Raw genomic sequence first — 27,824 nt, 5'->3', positions numbered from 1 at the left:
TTAGTAAATACTGGCACCTGCAAAGGCTGCAGGGCAAATTTGTTAAGCATACATTTTGCTTTCTATGACTCAGATTCAGCAAGAGCCAAACTGCTGTGACATGTCTTAGGGCTGTTAGAAATGGAGCAATTAGCACATGCATCACAGACAGCAGAGAGAGAATTGTAGACATAATCTAAGCTCACTGTGACACAAAAATGACTGTCGCTCTAAACAGATAACATCAAGGGCAACACAAACTATGCCCAGTGCCACCATGACACCCATTCCTCCCATTCCCCTGAAACAGTCAGTGTCAGTAGGCAGCATAGAATCATAGGAACATTGAATGGTTTTGTTTGAAAGGTCATCCAGCTCAGGCCCCTTGAAGTTAGCAGGGATATCTTCAACTACATCTGGTTGCTCAGAGACCCATCCAAACTCACCTTGAATGCTTCCAGGGATTGGGCTTCTACTGCCTCCTTGGACAACCTGGTCTAGTGTTTCACCACCTTCATTGTAAAAAATTTCTTCATTGTATCTTGCCTGAATCTCCTCTCTCTAAGTTTAAAACCATTACCCCTTCTTTTGTCATAATAGGTCCTGCTAAAAAGACTATCCCAATCCTCATTATAAGTCCCCCTTAAGTACTGAAGGGCCAGAATAAGGTCTTCTCAGAGTCTTCACCTCTCTAGGCTGAACAACTCTCCGGGCTGAACAACTCTCTCAGCCTTTCCCCATAGCAGAAGTGTTCCATCCCTCTGACCATTCTTGTGGCCCTATTCTGGACACACTTCAACAGGTTTGTGTCTGGGGGCTCCAGAGCTGGACATGGTAGTCCAGGTGGGGTTTCACCTGAGCAGAGTAGAGGGGCAGAATCACCTAACTTGACCTTCTGACCATGCTGCTCTTGATGCAGCCCAGGATACAATTTGCCTTCTGGGCTGTGAGCACACATTTCAGACTCATGCCTAGTTTTTTATTCACTGGTATCCCCCAAATCCCTTTCCATAGGGCTGCTCTCAAACCATTCATCACCCAGCCTGTATTGATACCAAGGATTGTGCTGACACAGACACTTGGGGTTCACTCAGGTCTGCCTCTCAAGCTTGTCCAGGTCCCATTGGATGGCATCCTGTCCCTGAAGTCTGTCAAGCATACTACATGACCCTATTGTGACTGCTGGATATCACAACCCCTTAATCTGCAAAGTATTGTTGAAATGGGAAAGGCATGTCATTTTATCAGGGATCTTATTGACTTTTTTGCTTTCATTTTCCTTCTGTGGTATGACAGTGAGTGGCATTTACATCTTGACTTGTCTGCCTTTGAGATGTGCCCTTTTAGAATGCTCTGGTGGCTCTTGTGTGTCTTACCAGGCTTTCATCTGCTCCAAGGTGGCTCTGGAGGTCCTAGGGCACATCTTCCTGCCCCATGAGTATATCACCCACCCATGGATTTCTTATGAGAAGTTAAAATCTCCACGGGGAATGTTTCCAGTCTGTTGGAGAACAGGAAGTCTTTCCATAGACCTATTGCCTGAATAATTCACTGTTTGAAAATTAATCCTCCACAACACAAGTTTAATCCCAGGTTTTTCCACAGACACTTGAATGCAGTGAGTTGCTGCCTCACATGCTTGCTGTGGAAGCAAATACTATTGATAAACCAGCTGTGATCAAACACTGTAGTGACAACAGCCCCACTGCTATCTAGACAGACATCCCCTGTTTGTTCAGTGCCTTTTGGCTCCAGATTTTGTTCAAGGTAGAAGCATATATAACATATCAGGGTTTCACCTGGTTCCTGGAGATTTCTTGCTCTTCCCCATCCTTCATGGAAGGTGAAGCTTCTCCAAGGGCATCAATGCCAGGTCCAGCTCACAGCAAGTATGCTTCCACCTTGGGTAGGAAATCTTTAGGGTTTTCCTCCCTTGTTATTTAAATCAAAACCCACAAGCATTTTACCATAGCTACAAAAGGTGATTTTACTGCTCTCAGTCCTCAACACCCTCTTCTGTTAGAACATAGCAGGTGAGTAAAAGCAGCAGAACAAGTTAGTCCACTTGAACTAATGTGCAGATAAGACACTAAAGGATTTAGATGAGTGCAGGGGGAAATAATGAGTACTACCTGATGAATGGTATCAGGAAATAACTCCTCTTAAAATGCCTTGTGGGTTTTCTGCAGTGGCATCGCTGTTCAGCCTCACACTTGAAAAGTGAGTGCAGGCTGTAGAGGTGACTGGTTTTCTGAGCAGAAATAACATGTCCGGCTAATTAGACAAGTTCCTGTGTTTCGGTTTCCCTTTGAGAGAGCAGCTTGGGCTGTAGTAGAAAGAAGAGAACATTTCAGATGGATCTAATAAGAAGACCTCTTTGAATCACCTGGGAAGGTAAAGCAGACTATATCTCTGGGTGGTGTTGTTTTCTAAAATGTATGTGATGGCAACTATTGTGCTGAGTGGATTTGTGTTTCTTTTGTAACATTTATGAAAAAGAGAAACTTGCAGAAGAAATGAAAAGAAGGTCATACCTATGTCCTGAGTTAAAGTGAGACCTTCCTGTTTACTCCTAGGAATCTTCTGAACTATATTTTAGTTTAAAAGGATTTGGTAGCAAACCTGGGTGGCATTAGCAATCTGGGACTTAATAAGTAAAAGATACTTACTGCCTCCCGGGAGGCATTTTGTAGGATAAGTTATTAACGTGTCCACATATCTTCTGCTTTACCAGCTGAAGGGAGATATTTGAGAAATTGCTCACTGCAAAGTTTACAGCAATTGTTTTGTCAACAAGACACTAAAGGAACAAGGGAAACAGCCACATTGCCTGAGAAGGACATTTAATCTTTTCCCCTCTTTGCAATGTGACCTTTGCTTTACAAGTTTCTGGCTTTCTAGATGCTACTTTGAGATTTTCTGATTTTTAAATAACTATCAAAGCTTGAGTAGCAGCATGGTTCTTTTTCATGAGTTGTCTTCTGTATGGTTTCATATATGTACAGTTAACAGGGCATTTAGTCTCAGCTACACAGTTGCACAAAGGGTGTATCTGAAATTAGAGGTTGACCCACAACATTTGAATGTGAGTTTGTGAGCAGTGTAAAAAATGCATGCAAAACAGTAGCAGATGCTGTTTAACCTCATCATAAACTTTGTTTAATGACCTTTTTTCCTTTCTATTATTTGTTTCATCAACCTTTTACCAATGAAATGCAAGTTCTTTGAACACATTAGGCTTTTGTACTGTATGCTGTGAGCTTTTGCTGTATATACAAAACTATCAGAAATCTTAGTTTGGTTAGTGTTTCTATTCTTGAGACATATCACTATCTCAAGGGTTTGTGCCACAGCTTATAAATCAACAATGTTTCCCTCTTCATCCATTTTGATCTATTTCAATCCATGGAAGTCTTATGGCTGTCAAAAGTGTATGATATCCTCAGAAAAGCAAAATAGTCTCATTTGTATAATTCTGGATATATGGATGTGCACAGAGAACTGGAGACACTTCATTCTCCTAATTTTTCCCCCCTTCAATTCTGCCTGCCATTCACCACTGGATTAAAAAAATAATAAAGCCTTTAACAGCCTTATTTTTAATGGATTTTGGGATGAGGTGGAAAGATATTGTGAATCAGTGAGATGTTTTACTTTCTGGTTATTCAGAAAGCATACTGGATAAGGTCAAATGGCTAGATAGTATGATTTTCTGGTTTGTAGTCCTCAGACCCCATTTCAGGCTGGTAAGAGTCAGTTCAGAGTCCATCACAGAATACGTCAGGATCACTTCTTTCTACCTTGCAATTATCAATGCTGAATTTCATTAATTTTGAGTTCCAGTCACTTAGCATCATAAAATGGTTGAGTTTGAAGAGACCTTAAAGATCATCTAGTTCCAACCCCTGCTGCCATGGGCAGGGACACCTCCCACTAGACCAGGTTGCACAAAGCCTCATCCAGCCTGGTCTTACATATTTCCAGAGGTGAGGCATCCACAAGTTTTTTGGGCAACTTGTTCCAGTGTGGCACTACTCTCATAGCAAAGAACTTCTTCCTAATGTCTAATCTGCATCTACCCTGCTCTAGTTTAAAATCATTGCCCCTTGTCCTTTCACTACGGGTCTATATCAACAATCCCTGTGCAGCTTTCCTATAGACCCCCTTTGGTTACTGGATCCTGAGATCCCTATGCAGGTCTTCACAGGCAGACTCTTGTTAGTCTCAATCATTTAAAGTTTTCCACAGCATCATATCAATAATCACTGCCTTTCCCACATCATTTGAGAACAGAGGGTAAGAAAGAAGCTTACGCACACATTTTGGTGGAGATCTAGTGAGGCATCTCTCTAAGAATCACCTTTGGTGAGAAACTCTCACAGATCCCTGCTGCTTACCAATGCTGGTTTTGTCAAGTGTACTGTTCAGCTATATGCTCATTGCTGTCCCCTATCCAATGAGAAGGTGAGACCACACATATAATAATGTCATCACTTTAGTTGCAAAAACCTTTAATATTAATGAGTACCTATTATAATTTTCTGCCAGGGGCTCCTTTGAGCAGAAAAGTCACAATGAAGCAGCCTGTCTACTTGGGAGAATTAGGTCTGATGTTCAATAACAGTGGCAGCAAGAAGCCACTTCCAATTTTTATTATCGTCTCAGAAGGTGCTGATTTTTCTGCTTCCCCATGGTGATTCACAGCCTTTCAAAGCGTGAGGTCCTGGATGGTTTGTATGAATACAAACAGATCATAATTTTACAGAAGCACATTAAAACTTTGGAGTTGGAACTAGATGACCCTTAAGGTCTCTTTCAACTCAAACCATTATTTTACAGACTCACACATTGCATCAGATTGGAAGAGACCCTCAAACGTCATCTTGTCCAACCCCACTCCAGAGAGCAGGGACACCTACAACTAGATCAGGCCACCCAGGGCCACATCAAGTCTGATCTTGAATGGCTTTAGGGATGGGGCCTCAACCACATCCCTGGGCATCATGTTCCACTGTTTTACCACTCTCATTGTAAAGAATTTCCTTCTTACTTGTAACCTTAACCATTGCCCCTCATCATATTGCTACAAGCTCTTCTAAACAGTCCTTTCCCAGCCTTCCTGTAGGTATCCTTCAGATATTGAAACGTAGTTATAAGGTCTCCCTGGAGCCTTCACCCCTCCAGGCTGAACAGCCCCAGTTCTTTCAGCCTGTCTTTGTGCTCCAGCCCTCTGATCATCTTGGTGGCTCCCCCTCTGGACTCACTCCAGCAGGTCCATGTCCCTCTGGCGTTGGGGGCCCCAGAGCTGGACACAGTTCTCCAAGTGAGGTCTCACCAGAGCAGAGGGGCAGAATCATCTCTCTCAACCTGCTAGCCATGCTGGCCCATGCACAGGATGCAATTGGTCTCAGGCTGCAAGTGCACATTGTTGACTCATGTCCAGCTTCTCATCCACCAGTACCCCTAAGTCCTTTTCTGCAGGGCTGCTCTATAATTTGAATATTCTATCATTTTAATCTAGCTTTAATCTAACTTCAATATTCTATATTTTTTATCAAGCTGATGTTTTCCACTCAAGTAATGTTCAGCACTATTCTCAAGAGCCTTTTCTCAGTGTTTTCCTCACTCAAAATGATTTTCACAATGTCCTTGTATTCTGCTTTTTCCTGTAGTTATTGTCTTACTTTTGCTTCTGGACTAGGGGAGCGCTTTGCTAAGAATAATCAGAAAGTGCATATTTATAGCAAAATACATATTTTTATGCATTCTTCAGCTTCCTTTCTCTGTTCCCTCTGATTACAAAAAAAAATGCCTGCTGTAAGAATTAGTTCATGTTTTGCCTCTCCCCTTATGTTTCATCATTTAATCTGCTGCATGAGTAAATTAACATAAATATTAGTGAGCTGGGAAAGGTTAAGGGTTTGTGGGGTTTGATTTCACTGCATTTCAGTGTGTCAGTATCCTTGTGTTCTAGGGTATTGGTTTACATCAGTGTAATTAATGGAGACATATACTAAAGCCTCATTTTTTTTCCCCAAGAGATATCACTCTTCAGTGTTTCTCTTGTAAACCAAGGGATAACAAAGAGGCAGAAATCTCCAGCTGAGCCCATGGTGTTACCACTGCACTCTCCAGAGTGGAACATGCCTGGTAGCAGAGCTCATATTCTGTCTGTGCATTTGCCAGGTACCACTGTGAGGAATATCTAAAGGTCCAAAGTCAACTTTTCTTATGGCAGGGGAATTTCTAGCATCTCATTTGTCCCTGTTAGGAATCTACTTAAGACTGTGCTTTATCCAAATGATTGCCTTCTTCCTCCATCTTGAGTAGGTACAGCTGATGTGAACAAAAAAAGAAAAATTATATCTAGATATAGATATATGGGAAACAGTCTGGTGAAAGTGGCAGAGGAATAATTATGGACCTTGTTCCATGCACTGTCTTAGATGGAGTGAACAGGCAGAGTGTGCTGCAAAAGTCTGGACATATTATGTAAACGTATAAAGTGTGCTGATACTTCTGCATTTGTCAGATGGACATTCCCCGATCCTTTTGTTTCATTTTCTTCTCAGGCTGTACAGCAAACTAGCTGGACAAAATGTAATCCCTGAGTACTGCAGCTCTCCAGTACCTATTTCTACTGGTCACAGCATGCTACCAGACATCACAGGACTCAAACTTTGATCCATTCATGCAATACATAGTAAGTATTTGTCAACGGTTGAGGCTGTCCCCTTAAGAAAGGGAATATGGTGGACGGAAGTTGGTAAACGAAAAAAGAAGGATCTAAACTAATTTCATTGGTAGATTGGGAGGAAGCACCTTCTGAACTGGGAGTGCAGGAGGGTATCCTGGGCATTCCGGCACCTTTATCTTCAGTCTTCCGCTCCTCTGCCGAGCAGCAGCTCTCTCTGTGCTGGGCTTTCGGCCAAGGCTTGACCTTGAAAAATTGATAGACTGCAAGGCCTGTATTAACTGCTTTCCAATTAACACATAACTGCTTCTAACTTTTATTCCTCTTTTCTCTCTCTTTCTAACCCGCTCTGGGGAAAGGGGGAGAGAGGGGGGAAGCGGAGGTGGGGAACTCAGCAGAGGGGGGAGAACTCTCATTTCTGTGCTACTTTGTTGTATATTTCTGTATATATTGTAAATATTGTAAATTTGTATATTCCCCTGCGTTTCCCTGCTTTGTAAATATACAGCTCCCATTGCTTTGCTAATTCAGCTGTGAGGTTTTTTTTTTCCTTCCCTTTACTTTACAGTGGGGAGGGAGGAGGCTTTTTGGCCTTACCCTTCCAACCCTACGACAGTATTCTTTCCAAGACCCGTTGCTTTTAGTTTGCTTCTGCTTGTAGTACCCAGCTGCTATGGTTCTCCCTTACATCCACAAAACATTAGAGGAGTCAATAGAAGATCAGCTGGGGAAACTGAACCCAGAGTCTCTCCAGTGTGTAAAAGAGATGGAGAAATCCAGGAACTGGGTTCTTGCTTCCCAGTCTTAAAGTCTCTACAGGGGAAACTGAGCAAAACTTCTGTTTTCTCGCCTGTGTTAGACTGTAAGGGATGTAAATCGGCTAAACCAAGGTAGCAATTACCTGAGCCCCATTCCTGATGGAATTCACCCATCCTATGAAAGAGAGAAACCAAAGAAGTCTTTCCTAGAAGTAACTTGTCAACAAAGCTAACTCAGGCACAGAGGTGCTTACAGATGAGTGACAGTAGTGTTCTTCACTAATCTATTGACAGTATGGCAAGTACCTATGACCAAAATGCCACTCCTGAATGACTCCTGTTTAAATATTGTGCTTGGACTCAGATTTCACTTCACTTTCCCACGTTTTCAGTAACCTTCACATACTCCTTCTGCTTCTTCAACACTGCAAATCATGGAAAGCCATTTTCTGCTTTGTCCTGTATAAAGGTTTGTTTTCAGATGGTTTCTGCACTGTCTGCACTGTTTTCTTCTACATTGTGAACCCTATGAAGCTAAAAGAAGAATAGTGAAGAGGTGATTGGGAACAGTCAGCATGGCTTTGCCAAGGGCAAATCCTGCCTGACCAACCTGGTTGCCTTCTATGAGCAGGTGACAAAATTAATAGACGAGGGGCGAGCAACTGATGTCATTGGAGTTGGGGCTGTACAGTCTGCAGAAGAGAAGGCTCCGAGGTGACCTAATTGTCTCCTTCCGGTATCTGAAGGGGGCCTACAGGAAGGCTGGGGAAGGACTTCTCAGGATCTCAGGTAGTGATAGGACTAGGGGGAATGGAATGAAGCTGGAGGTGGGGAGATTCAGGCTAGATGTGAGGAGGAGGTTCTTCACCATGAGAGTGGTGAAACCCTGGAATGGGTTTTCCAGGGAGTTGGTCGAGGCCCCGTCCCTGGAGGTGTTTAAGACCAGGCTGGATGAGGCTCTGTCCAGCCTGATCTAGTGTGGGGTGTCCCTGCCCATGGCAGGGGAGTTGGAACTAGATGATCCTTGTGGTCCCTTCCAACCCTGAATGATACTATGGTACTATGATACTATGATAAAATGGAGTCTAACATCTATGTTCAGCTCCTGGTGTCACAGGGACTTCAGTTCTGGTGGACTGACATGAGCGCAATGTGCTTTTCGAGCAGGTTGAAAAAAGGCATGGAGAAGTGAAGAGGAAGCTGCGACAGCAGTTATCAAACTGTTTTCTTCCCTCCACTTGCATTTGGAACATAAATAGCATTTAGAGGCTGTCCTCTGAGCCTGACAGAAACACTAACATAACTCACTAAACACATTCTTATGAGGTGTGATTGTTTGAGGCTGTCCCCTTAAGAAAGGGAATATAGTGGTCGGAAGTTGGTAAACGAAAAAGACGGATCTAAACTAATTTCATTGGTAGATTGGGAGGAAGCACCTTCTGAACTGGGAGTGCAGTAGGGTATCTTGGGCTTTCCTGCACTTTTCCAGTTCAGTTCTGTTTTCCCCTCCTTCAGCAGCAGCAGCTGTTTCTGGGCTTTCGGCCAAGGCTTGACCTTGAAACTGATAAACTGCAAGGCCTGTATTAACCACTTTCCAATTAACACATAACTGCTTCTAACTTTTTCCTCTTTCTCTCTCTTTCTAACCCACTCTGGGGAAAGGGGGAGAGAAGGGGGAGCAGAGGTGGGGGAACTCTCATTTCTGTGCTACTTTGTATATTTGTATTTTTGTATATATTGTAAATATTGTAAATTGGTATATTTCCCTGCGTTTCCCTGCTTTGTAAATATACAGCACCCATTGCTTTGCTAATTCAGCTGTGAGTTTTTTTTCCCTTTCCCTTCAATTTTTCCTTCCCTTTACTTTACAGGGGGGAGGGAGAAGGCTTTATGGCCTTACCCTTCCAACCCTACGACATGAGGTAACATATCAGACAGGTTTTACTAGGCAAGTTGTGGTTGTGCAACATCACATCCAAGTATTTAATACAGCAGAGGCTGTAGAACATCAGCAAGTACCGACAATAGTAGAGGACGAGATTTAGTGCCTTCTTGTCATTAGCTCCTAAAGCACTGAATGTGTTCATCAGTTCTTGAAACATGCAAATGAATCTTTTAAAGGCCTTCAGGGTCAGACGCCATGTGTGAAAATCTCTTCATTAATATCTTGCTTTGCCAATGACAGTGTTTTTTTCCGTTTTTCTATTAGAAGGAATGTATGTCTTTAAAGCAGTTTGTGATGATGTTACCTTTTCTTATGCAGCATCTGTCAGGATACAGTCAGAATGACACAGCACCTCACTAGCCACCAGGACTTTGAATGACCATTACATGTTCTTACAATCTTTAAAATCCCATACTTTTTTTTTTTCAAGCCCAGGCTGTAGAGAAACAGAAAATCTGAAACCTATAATATGTTGCTGGCCAATACACCAAGTAAATTTGTAGGATCAGGCTCCACATTTTCATTCACTTACTTAAAAGTAAATGATCAGATTTATCCCTGTTCCCATTTCTGCTTAGTCATTTAGCATTAATATAGTAAGACTTGCAATCATTGATCATGGTGTTGGTATCATTTAATTGAACTGACAAAAAGAGCAACTTTTAGCTGAAATCACTGGCATAAAGATATAGTATGGTAATTATATATAAATGTGATATGTTATGCCCCATTTGCTATTCTCATAGTATTTCTCTGTCTGACACTAGTCTGTCTGCCCAGTGGTGAGAACAGTAGCTGTTGTTTTTGTGAAAATGGATATGCCTGGCCAAGTGTGGTGTGCAATGACTTGATAACCTGCCCTTCTGTCAGCTTAGCACCTGACTTGTCCTGTGGCTACATGAAGGAAATGCCTTTCTATGGACCTTACTGTCAGCCTCAGACTGAAGGTAAGGAGAAACAGTGCTGAACTTCTTCCTTTTACAACTCACGTACTGATTAGAAGATGGTGTAGTACTGCAGGTGTGATAAAGCAGCATGACAGGACTGAGCTGGCTACCACATTGCCTATGAGCATGGAAAGTCTGCAGACAAGGTCTAGAGCTCTTCTTTTTGGGATGTTGGTTCACCTTGATGCAAGTGCTTGGAGATATTTAGTGCTGTCCTGGAGCCTAAGTTCCTGGAATCACTCATATGTTTCTTTGGGGCTTTCAGTAAGCAAGGAAAGTTTCATCTCATCAGATTTTCAATGGAGGAAGTTACAAATATGACCAAACTGTGACATAGTGATCAAGAGAAGAGAAAGAACAACAACAACAACAAACCCCAGCATATATCTTTTATTTGGTTCTATTTCATGACTCTTGTGACAAGACAGCCATGACTTTTTAAGAACCTCTTTGATGTCTGGACACCTAGGCTTAGCAGCACTGGGGTGGAGCACTACCTATTGTCTCTGTAACCCAAGATAAACCCCCACAAGCATCTGATTTGTGATGGAGCTGCATGCTGAAGTGTCCAGAGGCAGCAGTAGAGCAGGAAGCAGTAAAGTGCTGTCAGCATGCCCATTCAAATCAGCTCTGCTTAGCAGCAGTGCCCTTATCACAGAGCAGACCCATGTCAGTACTGCTATACCTTATTCAGGACTAGAGCTTGTATCTCTTCCATGTGGAAGTTACACACCCCTTTGAAGTTCAAGGTCCTTGGTACAATGCTCCTCCACTACATGGTATGGACATGTCCTTAAATAGACTCATGAACCCCAAGTTCAACAAGGTCAGTTGCAGGGTCCAGCAAATGTGGTCATAGTCCAGAAGTCCAACTGTATCCTGGGCTGCATCAAAAGCAGCATGGCCAGTGGGTCAAGGGAGGTGATTCTCCACCTCTACTCCACTCTCATGAGACCCCACCTAGAGTACTGTATCCAGCTCTAGAGTCCTCAGCACAAAAAGTATAAGAACATGTTGGAGTATGCACAGAGAAGGTCCATGAAAACAACTAGAAGGATGGAACACCTTCCCTGTGAAGAAAGGCTGAGAGAGTTGAAGTTGTTTAGAGAAGGACTGTTAATACTTAAAAGGAGCTTACAAGAAAGATAGAGAGAGACATTTGTCAGGACCTGCAGTAAGTGGACAAGGGACAACAGTTTTAAACTGAAAGAGGTTTGATTTAGGTTGGCCATAAGGAAGAAATTTTTTACAATGTGAGTGTTGAAACAAAGAAGTTGTGGATGCCTCATTCTGAAAGTATTCAGGGTCAGGCTGGAATTCCCTGTCCATGGCAGGGAGGTTGTAGTAGATGATATTTAAAGTTACATTCCAACCTAAACCATTCTATGTTTCTATGATTCTATCTTTAAGTTAGAAAGAAAAGGTAAGAAATTACTTTGTAAGCACTGCTTTGATTATTCTCATGTTTATTTTTATGGTTTTCCTTACAGATTCATGTGATATGGGAGAGCCCATTTTAATGAACATGTCAGTCAGACTGGACACAGACTTTAGGGATGATCTCATGGATTCTTCTTCAGAACTATATACAAAATACAAATCTGACCTTGAAAAAGCGGTAATGACTTCTGTTTTCAATCTCTGAGGGTGAAAAGTCCTCTAAGAACTGTGGTACTCAACCTAAATATCTGGGAAACTGGGTATGCTGCCCTTGTCTCTGTGGGGAGCTGTGAAGTATGCAGCAGTGGTAGCTGCAAAGTGGGCCAAAACTGACATCCATTGAAAGACAATGACAGTATTCCCATTCACGTCAATATGATGGCAGACAGGGAAGTATTTAGGAATGTTTTGTGTCAAAAGCCAAACCAAACTAAATCTGATGAGCACACACAGAACAAAATCATCAACATAAATTCACTCCATGATACTGGGGAGAACACCAGCCCTGGTCTATCAGGTTACATGCCCTTATTCGTATCACTGCTGAAGGGAGTTTTGTGTTTTAAGCACACTAGAGTAACATACAGAGGACTCATGCCACGTAATATGTCTTTGTTTACAGTTTAATGCTAGCTACAGATGTTTACCAGGCTTTGTATCAGCAGCAGTAACTGGTTTCAGGTAAGTAAACTTTTTTTTTTCTTCTTTTTTCTGAAAGACAAAAATCTTTCTGGCCAGTCACAAGGAGACACCAATCAGCAGAGTGCACACTCCTTCTGGCCAGAATCCACACCCAATATATACCTAGTGAACAACACTAATAATAGCTGTAAAGGAAAGCCCATTTATTAGCATGGAAATAGGACTGTGAGCAAAATTTAGTAATGCACAGAAGTCCAAGACACAAAACAGCCTCTTGTGGGAAAGGCAGAATGCCACCCAAAAGGGGATAAGGATACAAACAAACCTAACAATCTTCCAGGCCATCAGATGAATTAGTACTTTGACAATGTTTATAACATTGGATCTTGGTAAAAGAGATGTTACTTAAGTCCACACATATTTAGTTTAGTAGAAATAGATAGCAGCGAAAGGAGATAATACATAAAGACATTCTTTCTGTGAAAAGAGGTGTAGCACAACCTTCTTGTGTAGCAGAACAAATCTGAAGTCACAACAGGTGAGCTCTGTAAAGCCTTTCCAGCCATGCAAGATGGGTCACCACAACACAAAAAATCACTAATATGAAAGAATATTTAATTCTGATGCTTCTCTCATTCTTGTGTCTGTTTAGTCCTGGAAGTGTTTTTGTGAACTACGAAGTGAAAGCAGGAGCAGCAACCTTCAATCAGATAGCAAATTCCAACAGAGTTGTATCACAATTTCTAGATGAATCGTACCGAATGAATGCAACTACCTTCACAACAGAAATCACCAGTAGGTTTAAAGCTCTTTCTGTATTTTGATTCATCCTTTATGTGACCGTTTGAGGCTGTGCCTTTAAGAAAAGAGACAGTGCTGGGACACTATGGCTGAATGTTTCGGAATGTTAACAAAAACAATCAGATATTCTAAACTAATTTCATTGGTGGATTGGTAAAATGCAGTTTTAAGCTTAGGTGCAGCTGGGACTTTCCTCAGTTTGCTCCTTTCCCTCTCCCTTTCCAGCTCGTCTGCTTCTGGGCTCCCTGCCAGACTGACCTTGGACAGATAAGCAACTAAGGCCTACTAATATACTTTGCTTTAATTAATAATTGCTCTTTTTCTCTCTTTCTAACCCTCTTTGGAGAAAAAGGGGAGAGAAGGGGGTACAGGGGGGGAACCCTCCTCCAGAGAAGGGAATTTCGTTCCTGTATTATTGCTTTTTTACTTTGCTGTATGTTTCTGTGTATATATTGTAAATACTGTAAATTGTATATATATATCCTGCATTCCCCAAAATTGCTTGTAAATATAGCATTTTTTTCCCTTTTGCTTCTCTGGCTGACTAGCTGTGGTTTCTTTCTTCCTCTTTGTGGGGGGGGAGAAAGCTGAGCCCTTCTCTCAAACCCACCACATTTTAATATTTCTAGTCTTAACCATGTAGCTGCCTAATACTGTTGATTACTTAGTACTGAACCTTCAGAAAAACATTTATTTCTGCATCTATTTAATTTCATCCTGTGCCACCAAAGCTTAGGACTTGCATGAGAAGACCATGCATGCAGTACCTCCCACAGAAAACAAAATCCTTCCAGCTACTTCACTAAATCCTGAGACAGTCTCTTCACAGGAGAGAAATTGAATGCACTTAAGCTCACCTCCAGAACTAAGATAGCTCTTTGCATATCAGGCTGCCAGCGCTTCTCACTTCTTCAAACAAAAAGCCTTCTGAAGTTTACATGAGAACAGTCTCCCTTTAGCTTCCTTGGCACATTCTCAATTGCCTGATTTAGTACCCCGGAGCTCAGTGTACTGTCTGTCTCAGAGGATTACTTTAGCCTGCTTGCTTCTCCTCCCAGTTTATCTACTTAGCAAGTAGTGATGGTGCTAATATTTTTGTATCTCTGCAAAAAAAAACCTTCTCGGATCATTGGCTGACAAAGCTAGTAGAAGAATACATTGTGGGAAAATTGCATTGCTTTTGTCAGAGGTAGTGCCCTGCAACTGATGCTGAGTACATATTAGTTGTGAAGCACCTAGGACTCCCACAAGATGAAAGACACAAAATAGATTTTAATTGGAATGGCAATAATGCAGCATTTTGCTCTTTTTCTTCCCGGATCAGACAAAGTTCATTGTGCATCCTGCAGACATTTTTGAGGGGGATACCATAAGACTGATTTGTGAGATAAATTCAACAAGTGAGAATGTGACCTGGTATCACTTTGATCAGGTGATCCCAACCAGCATCCAGTATTCAACAGAGAGAAAAGTTTCAAAGAGAACTTCAAGATCGATTCTTAAAATTATCAACACTTCTATGAAGGATTCTGGTATGATTTTCTGTTGTTAAAACAGCAGATATAAATCTCTAGTATGGCTGGCTCTATAAAATCAAAGAGGAATGCAGTGACTGCACTTTCTTAGAGCAAATATGAAAAAATACATTGTTCCACACAACTTTCTACCTTTTTTGTTTGTTTAGTGAAGTATGGGACTGGGACTGAATTTGTCCTTGATGGTCCTTGCCTCCTTTGCAAAAATAACCTAACTAGTCAGAGCTTGAAGTTACCGTTTTCTATGTGTTCATGTTCTATGTGTTCATGTCCATATTTCTATGTGTTCATCTTTTTGAAGATCAGAAAGAAGTAAATTGGTAGCATTTTGCTAGGAGGAATTATCAGGGGAATTGCTATGTACTATCAGAGCTTTGACTGAAACTCTTACTCAGTTTTTGGTTTTGGACCATGAATTTTACATTAAAGTTCAAAAAAGAGTTAGACTGTGACCAGGTATTTGAGTACACATATGCAAGATAGGAGTCATGGGTCCAAACTTCTTTAGGCTAAGGATAATCTTGAACTTTGGTGTCTCCACTCCTATGTAAGCATCCTACTCACTTGGCTATCCCACTGGGGAAAGGAAGTCCACATACCTAAAGCATTTGGAGCTCTGATTGCCAAGGTCAAACAAAAGCCTGATTGCATCCAAGGGACAAATGCTTGAGAAAGTGTGTGGTAGGGTTGGAAGGGTAAGGCCAAAAAGCCTCCTCCCTCCCCCCTGTAAAGTAAAGGGAAAGAAAACTGAAGGGAAAGGGAAAAAAAACTCACAGCTGAATTAGCAAAGCAATGGGTGCTGTATATTTACAAAGCAGGGAAACGCAGGGAAATATGTACAAAATTTACAATATTTACAGTATATACAGAAATATACAACAAAGTAGCACAGAAATGAGAGTTCCCCTCCTCTGCTGAGGGGGTTCCCCACCTCTGCTCCCCCTTCTCTCTCCCCCTTTCCCCAGAGAGGGTTAGAAAAGAGAGAAAAGAAGAAAAAGTTAGAAGCAGTTATGTATTAATTGGAAAGCAGTTAATACAGGTGTAGTGGTTTGAGCCTTAACTGAGAGTTAAAAGCTCAAATGGGGAAAAGGCTGAGAATCTCTCCCCCACCCCCCCCCACCTCCTCCCTCCAAACAGGGAGGGAAAAAAAAAAAAAAAAAGGGTAAGGAGCAAATCCACTAAGCAACAATCTGGAGTCAGCTTGGAAGTAGAGAGGCAAATAATTTTTTTCTTCAAATTATATATATAACAATAACAGGGAAAAAAAAAAAAGGTTCACAAGGGCAAGGAACAAGAATGGATGGGAGTGGGACAGAAAAGAATAATACAAAACCAGTCTTTCTCTGAGGAGGTGCAGAGGCAGCAGGGAAAAGGATCAGGTCCGGCCACGTGGCTGAGAATCAGGAGGGCAGCTGCAGTAGCTCTCATCCAGCAGAGGCAGGAGCCAAAAAGGAGATCCAACAGCTATGAGGTCCTGCTTTTTATACCCTAGCTGGGCAGGGAGGGGGGAGTGGAACAGACTCAGCTTTCCCAGGGGGGAAACGCCCTTCAGGGAGTGTAAAGTACCCGCAAGCCCTCCACCCTGCTTTCTTCTTTTGTTTTCAGAAAAAGGCGTTAACCCACCACAATCCACCCCTCTGTTCCACTTCTCTCCTGCCACAGCCCCTTCATGTGATTTTGACACGTGGTATTTGAATCCTTGGTGCAAGTCTCTTGCTATCCCGGCTCGCTCTCTCCCAGGGCAGTCTCTCTCTCTCTCTGGTGATGGTCACTGTAGGTGGTGCTTGAACTGGGCAGGCATGTGGAGAAGAATCAGGAATCAGTCTGTCTTTGAAAGGGAAAGAAAAAAAATCAGGAACAGTCCGTTGCTGTAGGGACATCGGTAACAGTCCGTTGCTGTAGGGACATCGGGAACGGGTACAGGTGAGATGATGCTCTTTGGGTTGGTGTGCAGTGGGTACGTTGGGTCCTGGATGCTGGGCTGGTATTAAGCTAGGATGGAGAAACTTAGAACAACTTATAACTATTCACATAATTACATTGATGAGTGTTGCCTCCTCTGAGTTCATCCCCTCTCAGCCAGAGTCACATTCTGCTGTGGGATACACTGAATGTCCCCAGTTTCTAACATAACCCAGTACGTGTGACCAGGACCCTCAGCCGAGACCACCCCTCGGGTTGGTTTGCCCTCACCAGCAGCAGGAAAAACCCACACTGACTTCCCCAGCAGGTTCTTCTCAGCAATCACAGGAACTCCATCTCCATCCACTGTTTGCAGCAGGTCGGACTGGGCAGGACCAGCTCGGTTCACAGATCCTCTGCTGTTCACTAACCAAGTGGCTTGAGCTAGGTGCTTTGCCCAGTTCCTGAGGGTTCCACCCCCCATGGCTTTTAGGGTGGTCTTTAGCAAGCCATTGTAGCGCTCGACCTTCCCTGCAGCTGGTGCATGGGATGTGGTAAATCCACTCAATCCCATGTTCCTTTGCCCAGTCCCTTATGAGATGGTTCCTGAAGTGGGTTCCATTGTCTGATTCAATCCTCCTGGGGGTGCAGTGTTTCCACAGGATATGTCTCTCTAGGCCCAGGATGGTGTTGCGAGCAGTGGCATGAGGAACTGGATAGGTCTCCAGCCACCCTGTACTTGCCTCCACCATGGTCAGTACGTACTGCTTGCCACTGTGAGACCGAGGAAGGGTGATGTAGTCTATCTGCCAGGCCTCTCCATATTTATATTTCGACCATCTCCCCCCATACCACAGAGGCTTCATGCACTTGGCCTGCTTGATGGCAGCACAGATGTCACACTCATGGATGACCTGTGAGATGGCCTCCATAGAGATGTCCATGGATCTGTCCCAAGCCCACCGGTATGTGGCATCTCTCCCTTGGTGGCCAGAAGTGTCATGGGCCCAGCGAGCTAAGAACAGCTCGCCCTTGTGTTCCCAGTCCAAGTCTATTTGGGAGATCTTAGCAGCCAGGTCTGCTTGGTGGTTGTGCTTGTGCTCCTCTGTGGCTCTGCTCTTGGGGATGTGTGCATCGATGTGCCGTACCTTGGTTGGCAGCCTGTCCAGGCGGGCAGCGATGTCTTGCCACAGGTCAGCGGCCCAAACAGGCTTCCCTTTTCTCTGCCACCCGTTCCTCCTCCATTTCTTCAGCCACCCCCACAAGGCATTGGCTACCATCCAGGAGTCAGTATAGAGGTACAGCACTGGCCAGTTGTCTCGTTCTGCTATATCCAGGGCCAGCTGGACAGCTTTTACCTCTGCGTACTGACTGGATTCACCTTCTCCATCCCTTGCTTCTGCCACTTGCCTTGTTGGGCTCCAGACAGCTACCTTCCATCTCTGATTGCTTCCTACAAGCCGGCAGGACCCATCTGTAAATAGAGATCGTTATATGGGGGAGCCTCCTCATCACGGGTCACTGTCTGCTCTGGTGGCATTCCAAAGTCAGCACCCTCTGGCCAGTTGGTGATCACTTCCACTATGCCAGGGCGTTCGAAGTTCCCCATCCGAGCTCGCTGAGTTATCAGGGCCATCCACTTACTCCAGGTAGCATCTGTGGCATGATGTGGGGTTGAGCCTCTCCCTTTGAACATCCAGGTCAGGACTGGAAGTCTCGGAGCTAGAAATAGAGGTGACTCAGTCCCGATTACCTCAGAGGCAGCCCGGACGCCCTCATAGGCAGCTAGGATTTCCTTCTCTGTCGCGGTGTAGTTGGCCTCAGAGCCTTTGTACCCCTTACTCCAGAAACCTAGGGGCCTGCCCCTGGTTTCACCAGGAGCCTTCTGCCACAAGCTCCATGTAGGACCATTCTCACCAGCCGCAGTGTACAGCACATTCTTGATCTCTGGCCCAGTTCGAACAGGTCCCAGAGCCATAGCATGGACCACCTCTCATTTGATCTGGTCAAACGCCACCTGCTGCTCAGGTCCCCACACAAAATCATTTTTCTTCCTTGTTACATGGAAGAGAGGCTTCACAATTTGACTGTACCTGGGAATGTGCATTTTCCAGAAGCCCACAAGCCCCAAAAACGACTGTGTCTCTTTCTTGTTTGTGGGCTGCACCATAGTGGCTACCCTGTTCACCACCTCCTGAGGGATGTGGCGATGGCCATCCTGCCATTGAACACCCAGGAACTGGATCTCCCTGGCAGGCCCTTTAATCTTGCTTCTCTTGATGGCAAAGCCAGCCTCCAGCAGGATGTCGATTATCCTCTTACCCTTCTGGTAAACTTCCTCTGCTGTCTCACCCCATACAATGATGTCATCGATGAACTGCAGATGCTCAGGAGCTCCACCTTTCTCCAAGGAAGTCTGGATCACCTCATGGCAGATGGTTGAGCTATGGACCCAGCCCTGAGGCAACCGATTCCATTGATACTGTACTCCCCTCCAGGTGAAAGCAAACTGTGGCTGGCATTTTCTGCAATGGGAATGGAGAAAAAGGCATTAGAAATGTCAATTGTGGCATACAGAGACGTGGTGGGACGACTCACATGACTGGAGCGCTGCAATTGACGGTTACAAGCTCTTCAGGAGAGACAGACGAGGAAGAAGGGGTGGAGGGGTGGCCCTTTACATCAGGAAGGCACTAGATGCCATTGAGATGAAGATTAGGGACGATCGGGTTGAATGCTTGTGATTAAGAATTAGAGGGAAGACCATCAGGGCAGACACCCTGGTTGGAGTCTGTTATAGACCACCCAACCAGGAGGAAGATGTTGACGAAGCATTCTATAGGCAGCTTAGGGCTGTCTCAAGATCTCCGGACCTTGTTCTCATGGGCGACTTCAACCTGCCTGACATCTGCTGGGAACTCAACACGGCAGAGAGGAGACAGTCTAGGAGGTTCTTAGAATGCATGGAGGACAGCTTCTTATCCCAGGTGCTGCGAGAGCCTACCAGGGGCAAGGCTATGCTTGACCTCCTCTTCACCAACAGGGAAGGACTGGTGGGCGATGTGGTGGTTGGAGGGTGTTTGGGGTCCAGTGACCACGAGATAATTGAATTCTTGGTTTTTGGTCAAGCCAAGAGGGGCGGCAAGAAGACCTCCACTCTGGACTTCCGGAGGGCAGACTTTGGGTTACTCAAGGAACTAATTCAGAGGGTTCCTTGGGATAAAGCCCTTAAAAACAAAGGGGTCCAGGAGAGCTGGACCTACTTCAATGAAGAATTGTTGAAGGCTCAGGGACAGGCTGTGCCAATGTGCTGGAAGATGAGCCACCGGGGCAGACGGCCAGCCTGGATGGTTCATGAACTTTTAATGGAACTGAGGGAAAAAAAGAGGGTGTATCACCTTTGGAAGCGAGGGGAGGCAACCCACAGAATGTTTAAGGATGTTGCTAGGTCTTGTAGGAAGAGAATTAGGGAGGCAAAAGCACACTTGGAGCTTAAACTGGCCTCTACTGTGAAGGACAACAAAAAGTCCTTCTATAAATACATTAATAGTAAGAGGAAGGGGAAGGAAAACCTCCACTCCTTGGTGGATACGGAGGGGAACATTGTAACAAAGGATAAGGAAAAGGCAGAGATACTTAAGACCTTCTTTGCCTCAGTTTTTACTAGAAGGGCAGAACGTCTTCATGACAGCTGGCCTGCAGAGCTGGCAGAAGGAGCCAGGGAGCTGCACAGTTTCCCTATGTTCCATGAGGCGGTGGTTGGAACTCTCCTTAGCAGCTTGGATCCCCACAAGTCCATGGGACCAGATGGGATTCATCCTAGGGTGCTGAGAGAGCTGGCAGATGAGCTGGCCAAGCCACTCTCCATAATTTTCCAGCAGTCCTGGCTCACTGGCGAGGTCCCAGAGGACTGGAAGCTGGCCAACGTGGTGCCCATCCATAAGAAGGGCCGGTTGGATGAGCCAGGGAGTTACAGGCCTGTTAGCCTGACCTCAGTGCCAGGCAAGATCATGGAACAGGTCATCCTGAGTTCAATAACACAACACTTACAGGATGGCCAAGGGATCAGGCCTAGCCAGCATGGATTTAGGAAGGGCAGGTCCTGCCTGACCAACCTGATCTCCTTCTACGATCAGGTGACCCACCTGGTGGATGTGGGGAGGCCTGTTGATGTAGTCTACCTGGACCTCAGCAAGGCCTTTGACACCGTCCCCCATAGCAAACTGCTGGCCAAGCTGTCAGCCCATGGCTTGGACGGGAGCACACTGCGATGGGTTAGGAACTGGCTGGAGGGCCGAGCCCAGAGAGTGGTGGTGAATGGTGCCACATCCAGCTGGCAGCCAGTCACTAGTGGTGTGCTCCAAGGATCAGTGCTGGGCCCTATGCTCTTTAACATCTTTATTGATGATCTGGATGAGGGCATTGAGTCCATCATCAGTAAATTTGCTGACGACACCAAGCTGGGGGCAAGAGTTGATCTGCTGGAGGGTAGAGAGGCTCTGCAGAGAGACCTCGACAGTCTGGACAGATGGGCAGAATCCAACGGCATGAGATTTAACACATCCAAGTGCCGGGTTCTGCACATTGGCCACAACAACCCCATGCAGTGCTACAGGCTGGGGTCAGAGTGGCTAGAGAGCAGCCAGGCAGAGAGGGACCTGGGGGTGCTGGTTGATGGTAGGCTGAACATGAGCCTGCAGTGTGCCCAGGCAGCCAAGAGGGCCAATGGCATCCTGGCCTGCATCAGGAACAGTGTGGCCAGCAGGAGCAGGGAGGTCATTCTGCCCCTGTACACTGCACTGGTTAGGCCACACCTCGAGTACTGTGTCCAGTTCTGGGCCCCTCAGTTTAGGAAGGATGTTGACTTGCTGGAACGAGTCCAGAGAAGAGCAACAAAGTTGGTGAGGGGTTTGGAACACAAACCCTATGAGGAGAGGCTGAAGGAGCTGGGGCTGCTTAGCCTGGAGAAGAGGAGACTCAGGGGTGACCTTATCACTCTCTACAACTACCTGAAGGGAGGTTGTAGACAGGCTGATGATGGTCTCTTCTCCCAGGCACCCAGTACCAGAACAAGAGGACACAGTCTCAGGCTGCACCAGGGGAGGTTCAGGTTGGATGTTAGAAAGAAGTTCTATACAGAAAGAGTGATTGCGCTATGGAATGGGTTGCCCGGGGAGGTGGTGGAGTCGCCGTCATTGAAGGTGTTCAGAAGGAGACTTGATGGGGTGCTTGGTGCCATGGGTTAGCTGTTTGGGTGGGTTGGATTGGTTGATGGGTTGGACATGATGATCTTGAAGGTCTCTTCCAACCTGGTTTGGTTTATTCTAATAAAGGTTTATTCTAATACCACTTGGCCACCTTCGATTCCAACTCGTACTGGAGCTCCAGCATGTCCGGCACGGCAGCACTGATCGGAGGAGTCACTTCATTCAGGCCATGGTAGTCCACGGTCAGTCTCCATTCCCCATTTGCCTTCCGTACTGGCCATATCGGACTGTTGAAGGGGGAGTGAGCCTTGCTGATCACCCTCTGGCTCTCCAGTCGTTGAATCAGTTGGTGTATGGGGTGCAGAGAGTCTCTGTTGGTCCTGTATTGCCTGCAATGTACTATGCGAGAGGCAATAGGCAACTTCAAATCCTGCACCTTATGGCTGCCCACTACGGAGGGGTCATCCGAAAGCTCGGGCATGGTGGACAGCTGTTCTTTGCCTGCAGTCTCCACAGCTGCCACCCCAAACGCCCACTTGTGTCCCCTAGGGTCCTTGAAGCATCCCTCCCGCAGAATGTCAATGCCAAGAATGCAAGATGCATCTGGACCAGTCACTATGTCGTGCTTTCCCCATTCATTCCCGGTCAAGCTTATCTTAGCTTGCAGTACAGTCAAGTCTTGTGAGCCTCCTGTGACTCCTTGAATGCTTATGGACTCAGCCCCTTTGTACCCAGATGGTATCAGGGTGCATTGGGCCCCTGTGTCCACCAGAGCTCGGTACTTCAGGGCTTCTGAAGTGCCAGGCCATTTCACGTACACATACCAGTATACTCTGTTGTCCCTGGCCTCCACCTGGCTGGAGGTAGGGCACCTCTAATGCTGGCGGCAATGTCCACACTTGTCACACGGTCCTGTGTTACTAGGGGAAGGGTCTCTTGAGCGAGAGGGACCACTCCGGGAAACTGGGGCAGCTCTTCTCCTAGATGAGTTATCCCCGTGGTGCCCACCTTGCAGTTCCCGCACCCTGTTCCAGAGGACAGAGGTGGGTTGGCCATTCCAGGTGTCCATGTCCTCTCCATGGTCACAGAGGAACCTCCACAGAGACCCCCTTGACATTCCCCAATTGGCTTGGGGTGATCTCCTAGGGGAAGGTCGCCTGTTCCTGATTGCCAAAACCCGGACCCATTCCGAAGGAGAAGGGGAAAAGGAGGCATCACTCCCCTTTTTCAGTTCAGACATGGAGGTCTTGATCTCTTTGACAATGTCTTTAGCCATAGTTTCTATGGCTGAGATCAGGGGTTTCTGATTTACGCTGTCCTCATATTCCCTTAAATCACTGGCAAACTCACAGACGGTTTTAGGACTTCCATCCTGTCCAGTCAAGAGTATCCCTCCTAATGTGTGAGCATATTTCTGAGGAGCACCCTGGGTGAGTTTCTTTACAAAGGGCCGTCTCATGGGCACCTCATCTGGGTCCAAAGGGAGCTGGCCATCCCCATAAATTATTTCCATCACAGCCATCTGCCTCAGATACCGAATGCCCTGTTCCATAGTTGTCCATCTAACTGGGGCCCAGGGCAGGTCATCTCTTGAGCGGTACCGGCTCTTGATGGCGTTCAGAATTCGGGCCCAGAGAGTGTGTATTCCATCAAGTTTGACTAACTCTTTGTCCAGACCAGCATCATGAGTCAGGGAGACTAAAAGCTTCGCCTCCCTCTTATCCAGGTCCACTGTGTCCACCCCCTTGTCCCAGCATCTCAGGGCCCAGCTTAGTATTGGCTCACCCTCTTTCCTTGCGTAGTCCAGACGAGTTTGCCTTAGTTCCTTTCTGGGCAGCGATGTAACAGTTATTTCCTGGTCTGAATCATCTTCATCCACCGATGGGTTCTGTGAGGTGCTGGGGCCTGCTGAGGTTCCTTCCTCACCATCCGTGCTTGGCGATGATTTTTGATTTCTTTTCCTGCGTGTGGTGACCGGTGTTAGAGAGACCGCATTGGCAGGAGCATCAGGGGTCAACTGTGGAACTGCTGCTGGTGGGGCAAACCCTTGTGCCTGGGGCTCAGGCTGAGAGCTGGCACAGTCATTACAACCCGACCCCTCCCTCTTTGTGTCTACAGAGTGCTTACAATGCCCACAGCAGACACACCCCCAGTCATTAAAGGGCACAAAGGAGTGGGTTATCACCCTCCAAACAGCTCTTAATGGGTTAGCTAGTCCTCCACCCAACACGGTCCCAGCAAATGCCACTGTAAGGATTACATTTAGGCATATTGAGCATATTGCAACGTAGAGCAATTTTCCATCACAGGCACTTCTATCTACACCATTGGTTTCATAACTTGCTTCAGGAAAGTTTCCTATGTTAGAAAAGTTACCACTGACAGTGAAATTCAATGAATTCAAGAGATACATGCCTAACTTAATTGGTAAAGTTTTTATCCACTTGATCAGCATCTCTATCATTAACCACACCACATGGTAAGTTATTAATTTGTAGATGTGGGTCCAAAAGATCCAGCCAAAAGCCCATGCAAAGGCTTGGGCCATCAGGTTCTTTAAGATTGCCATTTCTACTTCTAGCTCCTTTTTCAGAAAAAAGTATTGCTTTCCCAATACAAGATTAATTTCCAAGCCCCACGTTGGAGGCGCCAAAAATTGTAGTGGTTTGAGCCTTAACTGAGAGTTAAAAGCTCAAATGGGGAAAAGGCTGAGAATCTCTCCCCCACTCCCCCCCCACCTCCTCCCTCCAAACAGGGAGGGAAAAAAAAAAAAAAAAAAGGGTAAGGCGCAAATCCACTAAGCAACAATCTGGAGTCAGCTTGGAAGTAGAGAGGCAAATAATTTTTTTCTTCAAATTATATGTATAACAATAACAGGGAAAAAAAAAAAAAGGTTCACAAGGGCAAGGAACAAGAATGGATGGGAGTGGGACAGAAAAGAATAATACAAAACCAGTCTTTCTCTGAGGAGGTGCAGAGGCAGCAGGGAAAAGGATCAGGTCCGGCCACGTGGCTGAGAATCAGGAGGGCAGCTGCAGTAGCTCTCATCCAGCAGAGGCAGGAGCCAAAAAGGAGATCCAACAGCTATGATGTCCTGCTTTTTATACCCTAGCTGGGCAGGGAGGGGGGAGTGGAACAGACTCAGCTTTCCCAGGGGGGAAACGCCCTTCAGGGAGTGTAAAGTACCCGCAAGCCCTCCACCCTGCTTTCTTCTTTTGTTTTCAGAAAAAGGCGTTAACCCACCACAACAGGCCTTGCAGTTTATCAGTTTCAAGGTCAAGCCTTGGCCAAAAGCCCAGAAACAGCGAGCTGCTGCTGCCGAAGGAGCGGAAGATAGACTGACTAGAAAAGTGCAGGAATTCCCAGGAAACTCTGCTGCACTCCCAGTTCAGAAGGTGCTTCCTCCCAATCTACCAATGAAATTACTTTAGATCTGTCTTTTTCGTTTACAAACATCCGTCCACCATATTCCCTTTCTTAAGGGGACAGCCTCAAATGGTCACAAAGTGTATGATAAATACTCTGCTCTCTTTGGTATTATCTTCTGAGCAATGTATGCTCCTACACTCGGAGTGCCAGCTCTTGTGGATTACACCTTGGGCACTTATCCTTCGCCCATCGTGTATAAGAACCTTTTGCACAGTCTACATTTTTACCATAACATATTGCTGCTATGTGGACTGTGGCAAATATACAGACCTCCAAAGCAGTAATTGAGCCATATTTTAAATATTTTAGTTCCCAGGTCATCTCTCAAGTACCCATCAACACTGAAGCTGCCTAATCCGGATGCACTTGGTACCAGAAGCCTGCAGAAATCACACTGCAGATGACCTGAGGGTACACTTTTACTAGCAAGTGTCACTGCCACTGCAGAGCAGGGAGATGTGAAAATGAGGTGTGGAAGTAGCTCCCAGCTCCAAACTCCAAATGTAGGGGGAAAACCAGCAAAGCTTGTCCTCAATACTAATATGTTACCTACACTTTCCAGGTTCCTATAGGTGCACGTTCGCAAACAGTTTCACACAGTGATATACAAGGCCACTATAACAATCGAAGTCTCTCCACTGTACATCACTCCAAACTTCAATGACATTGATGTTACATGCAACAGTCCTGAAATGCAGACAAACAGTCTTCTGCTGTCTTGTTGTATTGACAGACACTTGCCATCACTTACTGTTGACTGGAAAGTAAATGGACCAATCATGATTACAGGTAATATTAACAAAGATTATCTTTCACCTGTTGATTCCTCAAAGATCTCCTCCAAAGGCTAAGTCCTGGTATGAAAACAGGATATGCTCCAAAAGTGTGTGTGTGGGGGGAAAGGACAATGAATGGACAGAAGTGCACAGACTTCATATGTGTCCAATTCTGGGCATCTCCATGTCCTATGCAGACATCGGTGCTTAAAACTGCCATTGTGGATGGAATCAATCGCCAGGTCCAGCTTCATACCAACTGTTTCCAAAAAGCTTATTTCTGCATTACCTAGGTTTGAGAGGAAGGACGAATGTATCAATCTCTACTACCATCTCCAGAATCACCCTTGGAATATGAAAAGCGTTTGAATACTGCATACTGAGGTCTGGCAACTGAGAGGCAGGTGCTATGCTTTGAAACAGATGCAGAATAACTAAATAGAATCACAGAATGACAGAATGCACCGGGTTGGAAGGGACCTTTAAAGGTTATCTAGTCCAGCTGCCCTTCAGTCAGCAGGGACTTCTCTAACTAGATTAGGGTTCTCAGAGCCTTGCCCAACCTCACCTGGAATGTTTCCAGGGATGGGTTACCTACCACCTCTCTGGGCAACCTGTGCCAGTGTCTCACCACCTTCATTGTAAATATATTCTTACTTATATCTAGTCTAAATCTCTCCACTTTTAATTTAAAAACATTACCCCTTATCCTGTCACTACAGGTCCTGCTAGGAAAATTGTCTCCATTTTTCTTATAAGCCCCCTGAAATACTGAAAGGCTTCAATGTCTCTTCAAAGCCTTCTCTCCTCCAGGCTGAACTTCTTTCAGCCTCTCTTCATAGGAGAGGTGTTCCAGCCCTCTGGTCATTTTTGTAGTCCTATACTGAGTGCAGTTTCCCTTTCCACCTGGAGCTGTGATACAAGTCATTTGAGTCAGCCTACAAGTCTTATTTAGAATAGAATAAAATAGAATAAACCAGGTTGGAAGAGACCTTCAAGATCATCGCGTCCAACCTATCACCCAACACCACCCAATCAACTAGCCCATGTAACCAAGCATCCTGTCAAGTCTCCTCCTGAACACCTCCAGTGACGGCGACTCCACCACCTCCCCAGGCAGCCCATTCCAATGGGCAATCACTCTCTCCGTGTAAAACTTCCTCCTGACCTCCAGCCTGAACTTCCCCTGGCGCAGCCTGAGACTGTGTCCTCTTGTTCTGGTACTGGCTGCCTGGGAGAAGAGACCAACCTCTGCCTGTTTACAACCCCCCTTCAGGTAGTTGTAGAGAGCAATAAGGTCACCCCTGAGTCTTCTCCTCTCCAGGCTAAGCAGCCCCAGCTCCCTCAGTCTCTCCTCATAGGGCTTGTGTTCCAAGCCCCTCACTAATTTCGTTGCCCTTCTCTGGACTCGTTCCAGCAAGTCAACATCCTTCCTAAACTGAGGGGCCCAGAACTGGACACAGTACTCAAGGTGTGGCCTAACCAGTGCAGTGTACAGGGGCAGAATGACCTCCCTGCTCCTGCTGGCCACACTGTTCTTGATGCAGGCCAGGATGCCATTGGCCCTCTTGGCTGCCTGGGCACACTGCAGGCTCATGTTCAGCCTACCATCAACCAGCACCCCCAGGTCCCTCTTTGCCTGGCTGCTCTCCAGCCACTCTGACCCCAGCCTGTAGCACTGCATGGGGTTGTTGTGGCCAATGTGCAGAACCCGGCACTTGGATGCGTTAAATCTCATGCCGTTGGACTCTGCCCATCTGTCCAGCCTG

At 45.6% G+C, this 27,824-nt stretch overlaps 1 protein-coding gene across 3 annotated transcripts in view; it reads left to right on the top strand.

The window, feature by feature from the left end:
- LOC137456613 (adhesion G protein-coupled receptor F5-like) overlaps positions 1 to 27,225 on the top strand; it is a 59,508-nt gene extending 32,283 nt beyond the window's left edge. Inside the window, exons 2-7 of one of the 3 annotated variants that reach the window (XM_068168140.1) lie at positions 6,552 to 6,682; positions 10,144 to 10,323; positions 11,814 to 11,941; positions 12,386 to 12,444; positions 13,058 to 13,200; positions 25,842 to 27,225. In XM_068168140.1, the coding sequence (XP_068024241.1) occupies positions 10,275 to 10,323; positions 11,814 to 11,941; positions 12,386 to 12,444; positions 13,058 to 13,200; positions 25,842 to 25,882 (420 nt within the window). In that variant the 5' untranslated portion in view covers positions 6,552 to 6,682; positions 10,144 to 10,274 and the 3' untranslated portion in view covers positions 25,883 to 27,225. Of the gene's footprint in view, positions 1 to 6,551; positions 6,683 to 10,143; positions 10,324 to 11,813; positions 11,942 to 12,385; positions 12,445 to 13,057; positions 13,201 to 16,346; positions 16,749 to 25,841 lie in introns of those variants that run through there. The other 2 variants (XM_068168139.1, XM_068168138.1) reach the window with 2 other exon arrangements.
- Positions 27,226 to 27,824: the final 599 nt, after the last annotated feature.

Source organism: Melanerpes formicivorus, unplaced genomic scaffold, assembly GCF_026170545.1.
Source record: "Melanerpes formicivorus ecotype bairdi unplaced genomic scaffold, bMelFor1.0.p_v2 SCAF_133, whole genome shotgun sequence".
In the NCBI taxonomy this organism is placed as follows: domain Eukaryota; kingdom Metazoa; phylum Chordata; class Aves; order Piciformes; family Picidae; genus Melanerpes; species Melanerpes formicivorus.
This window is presented reverse-complemented; position numbering and strand designations above follow the sequence as displayed.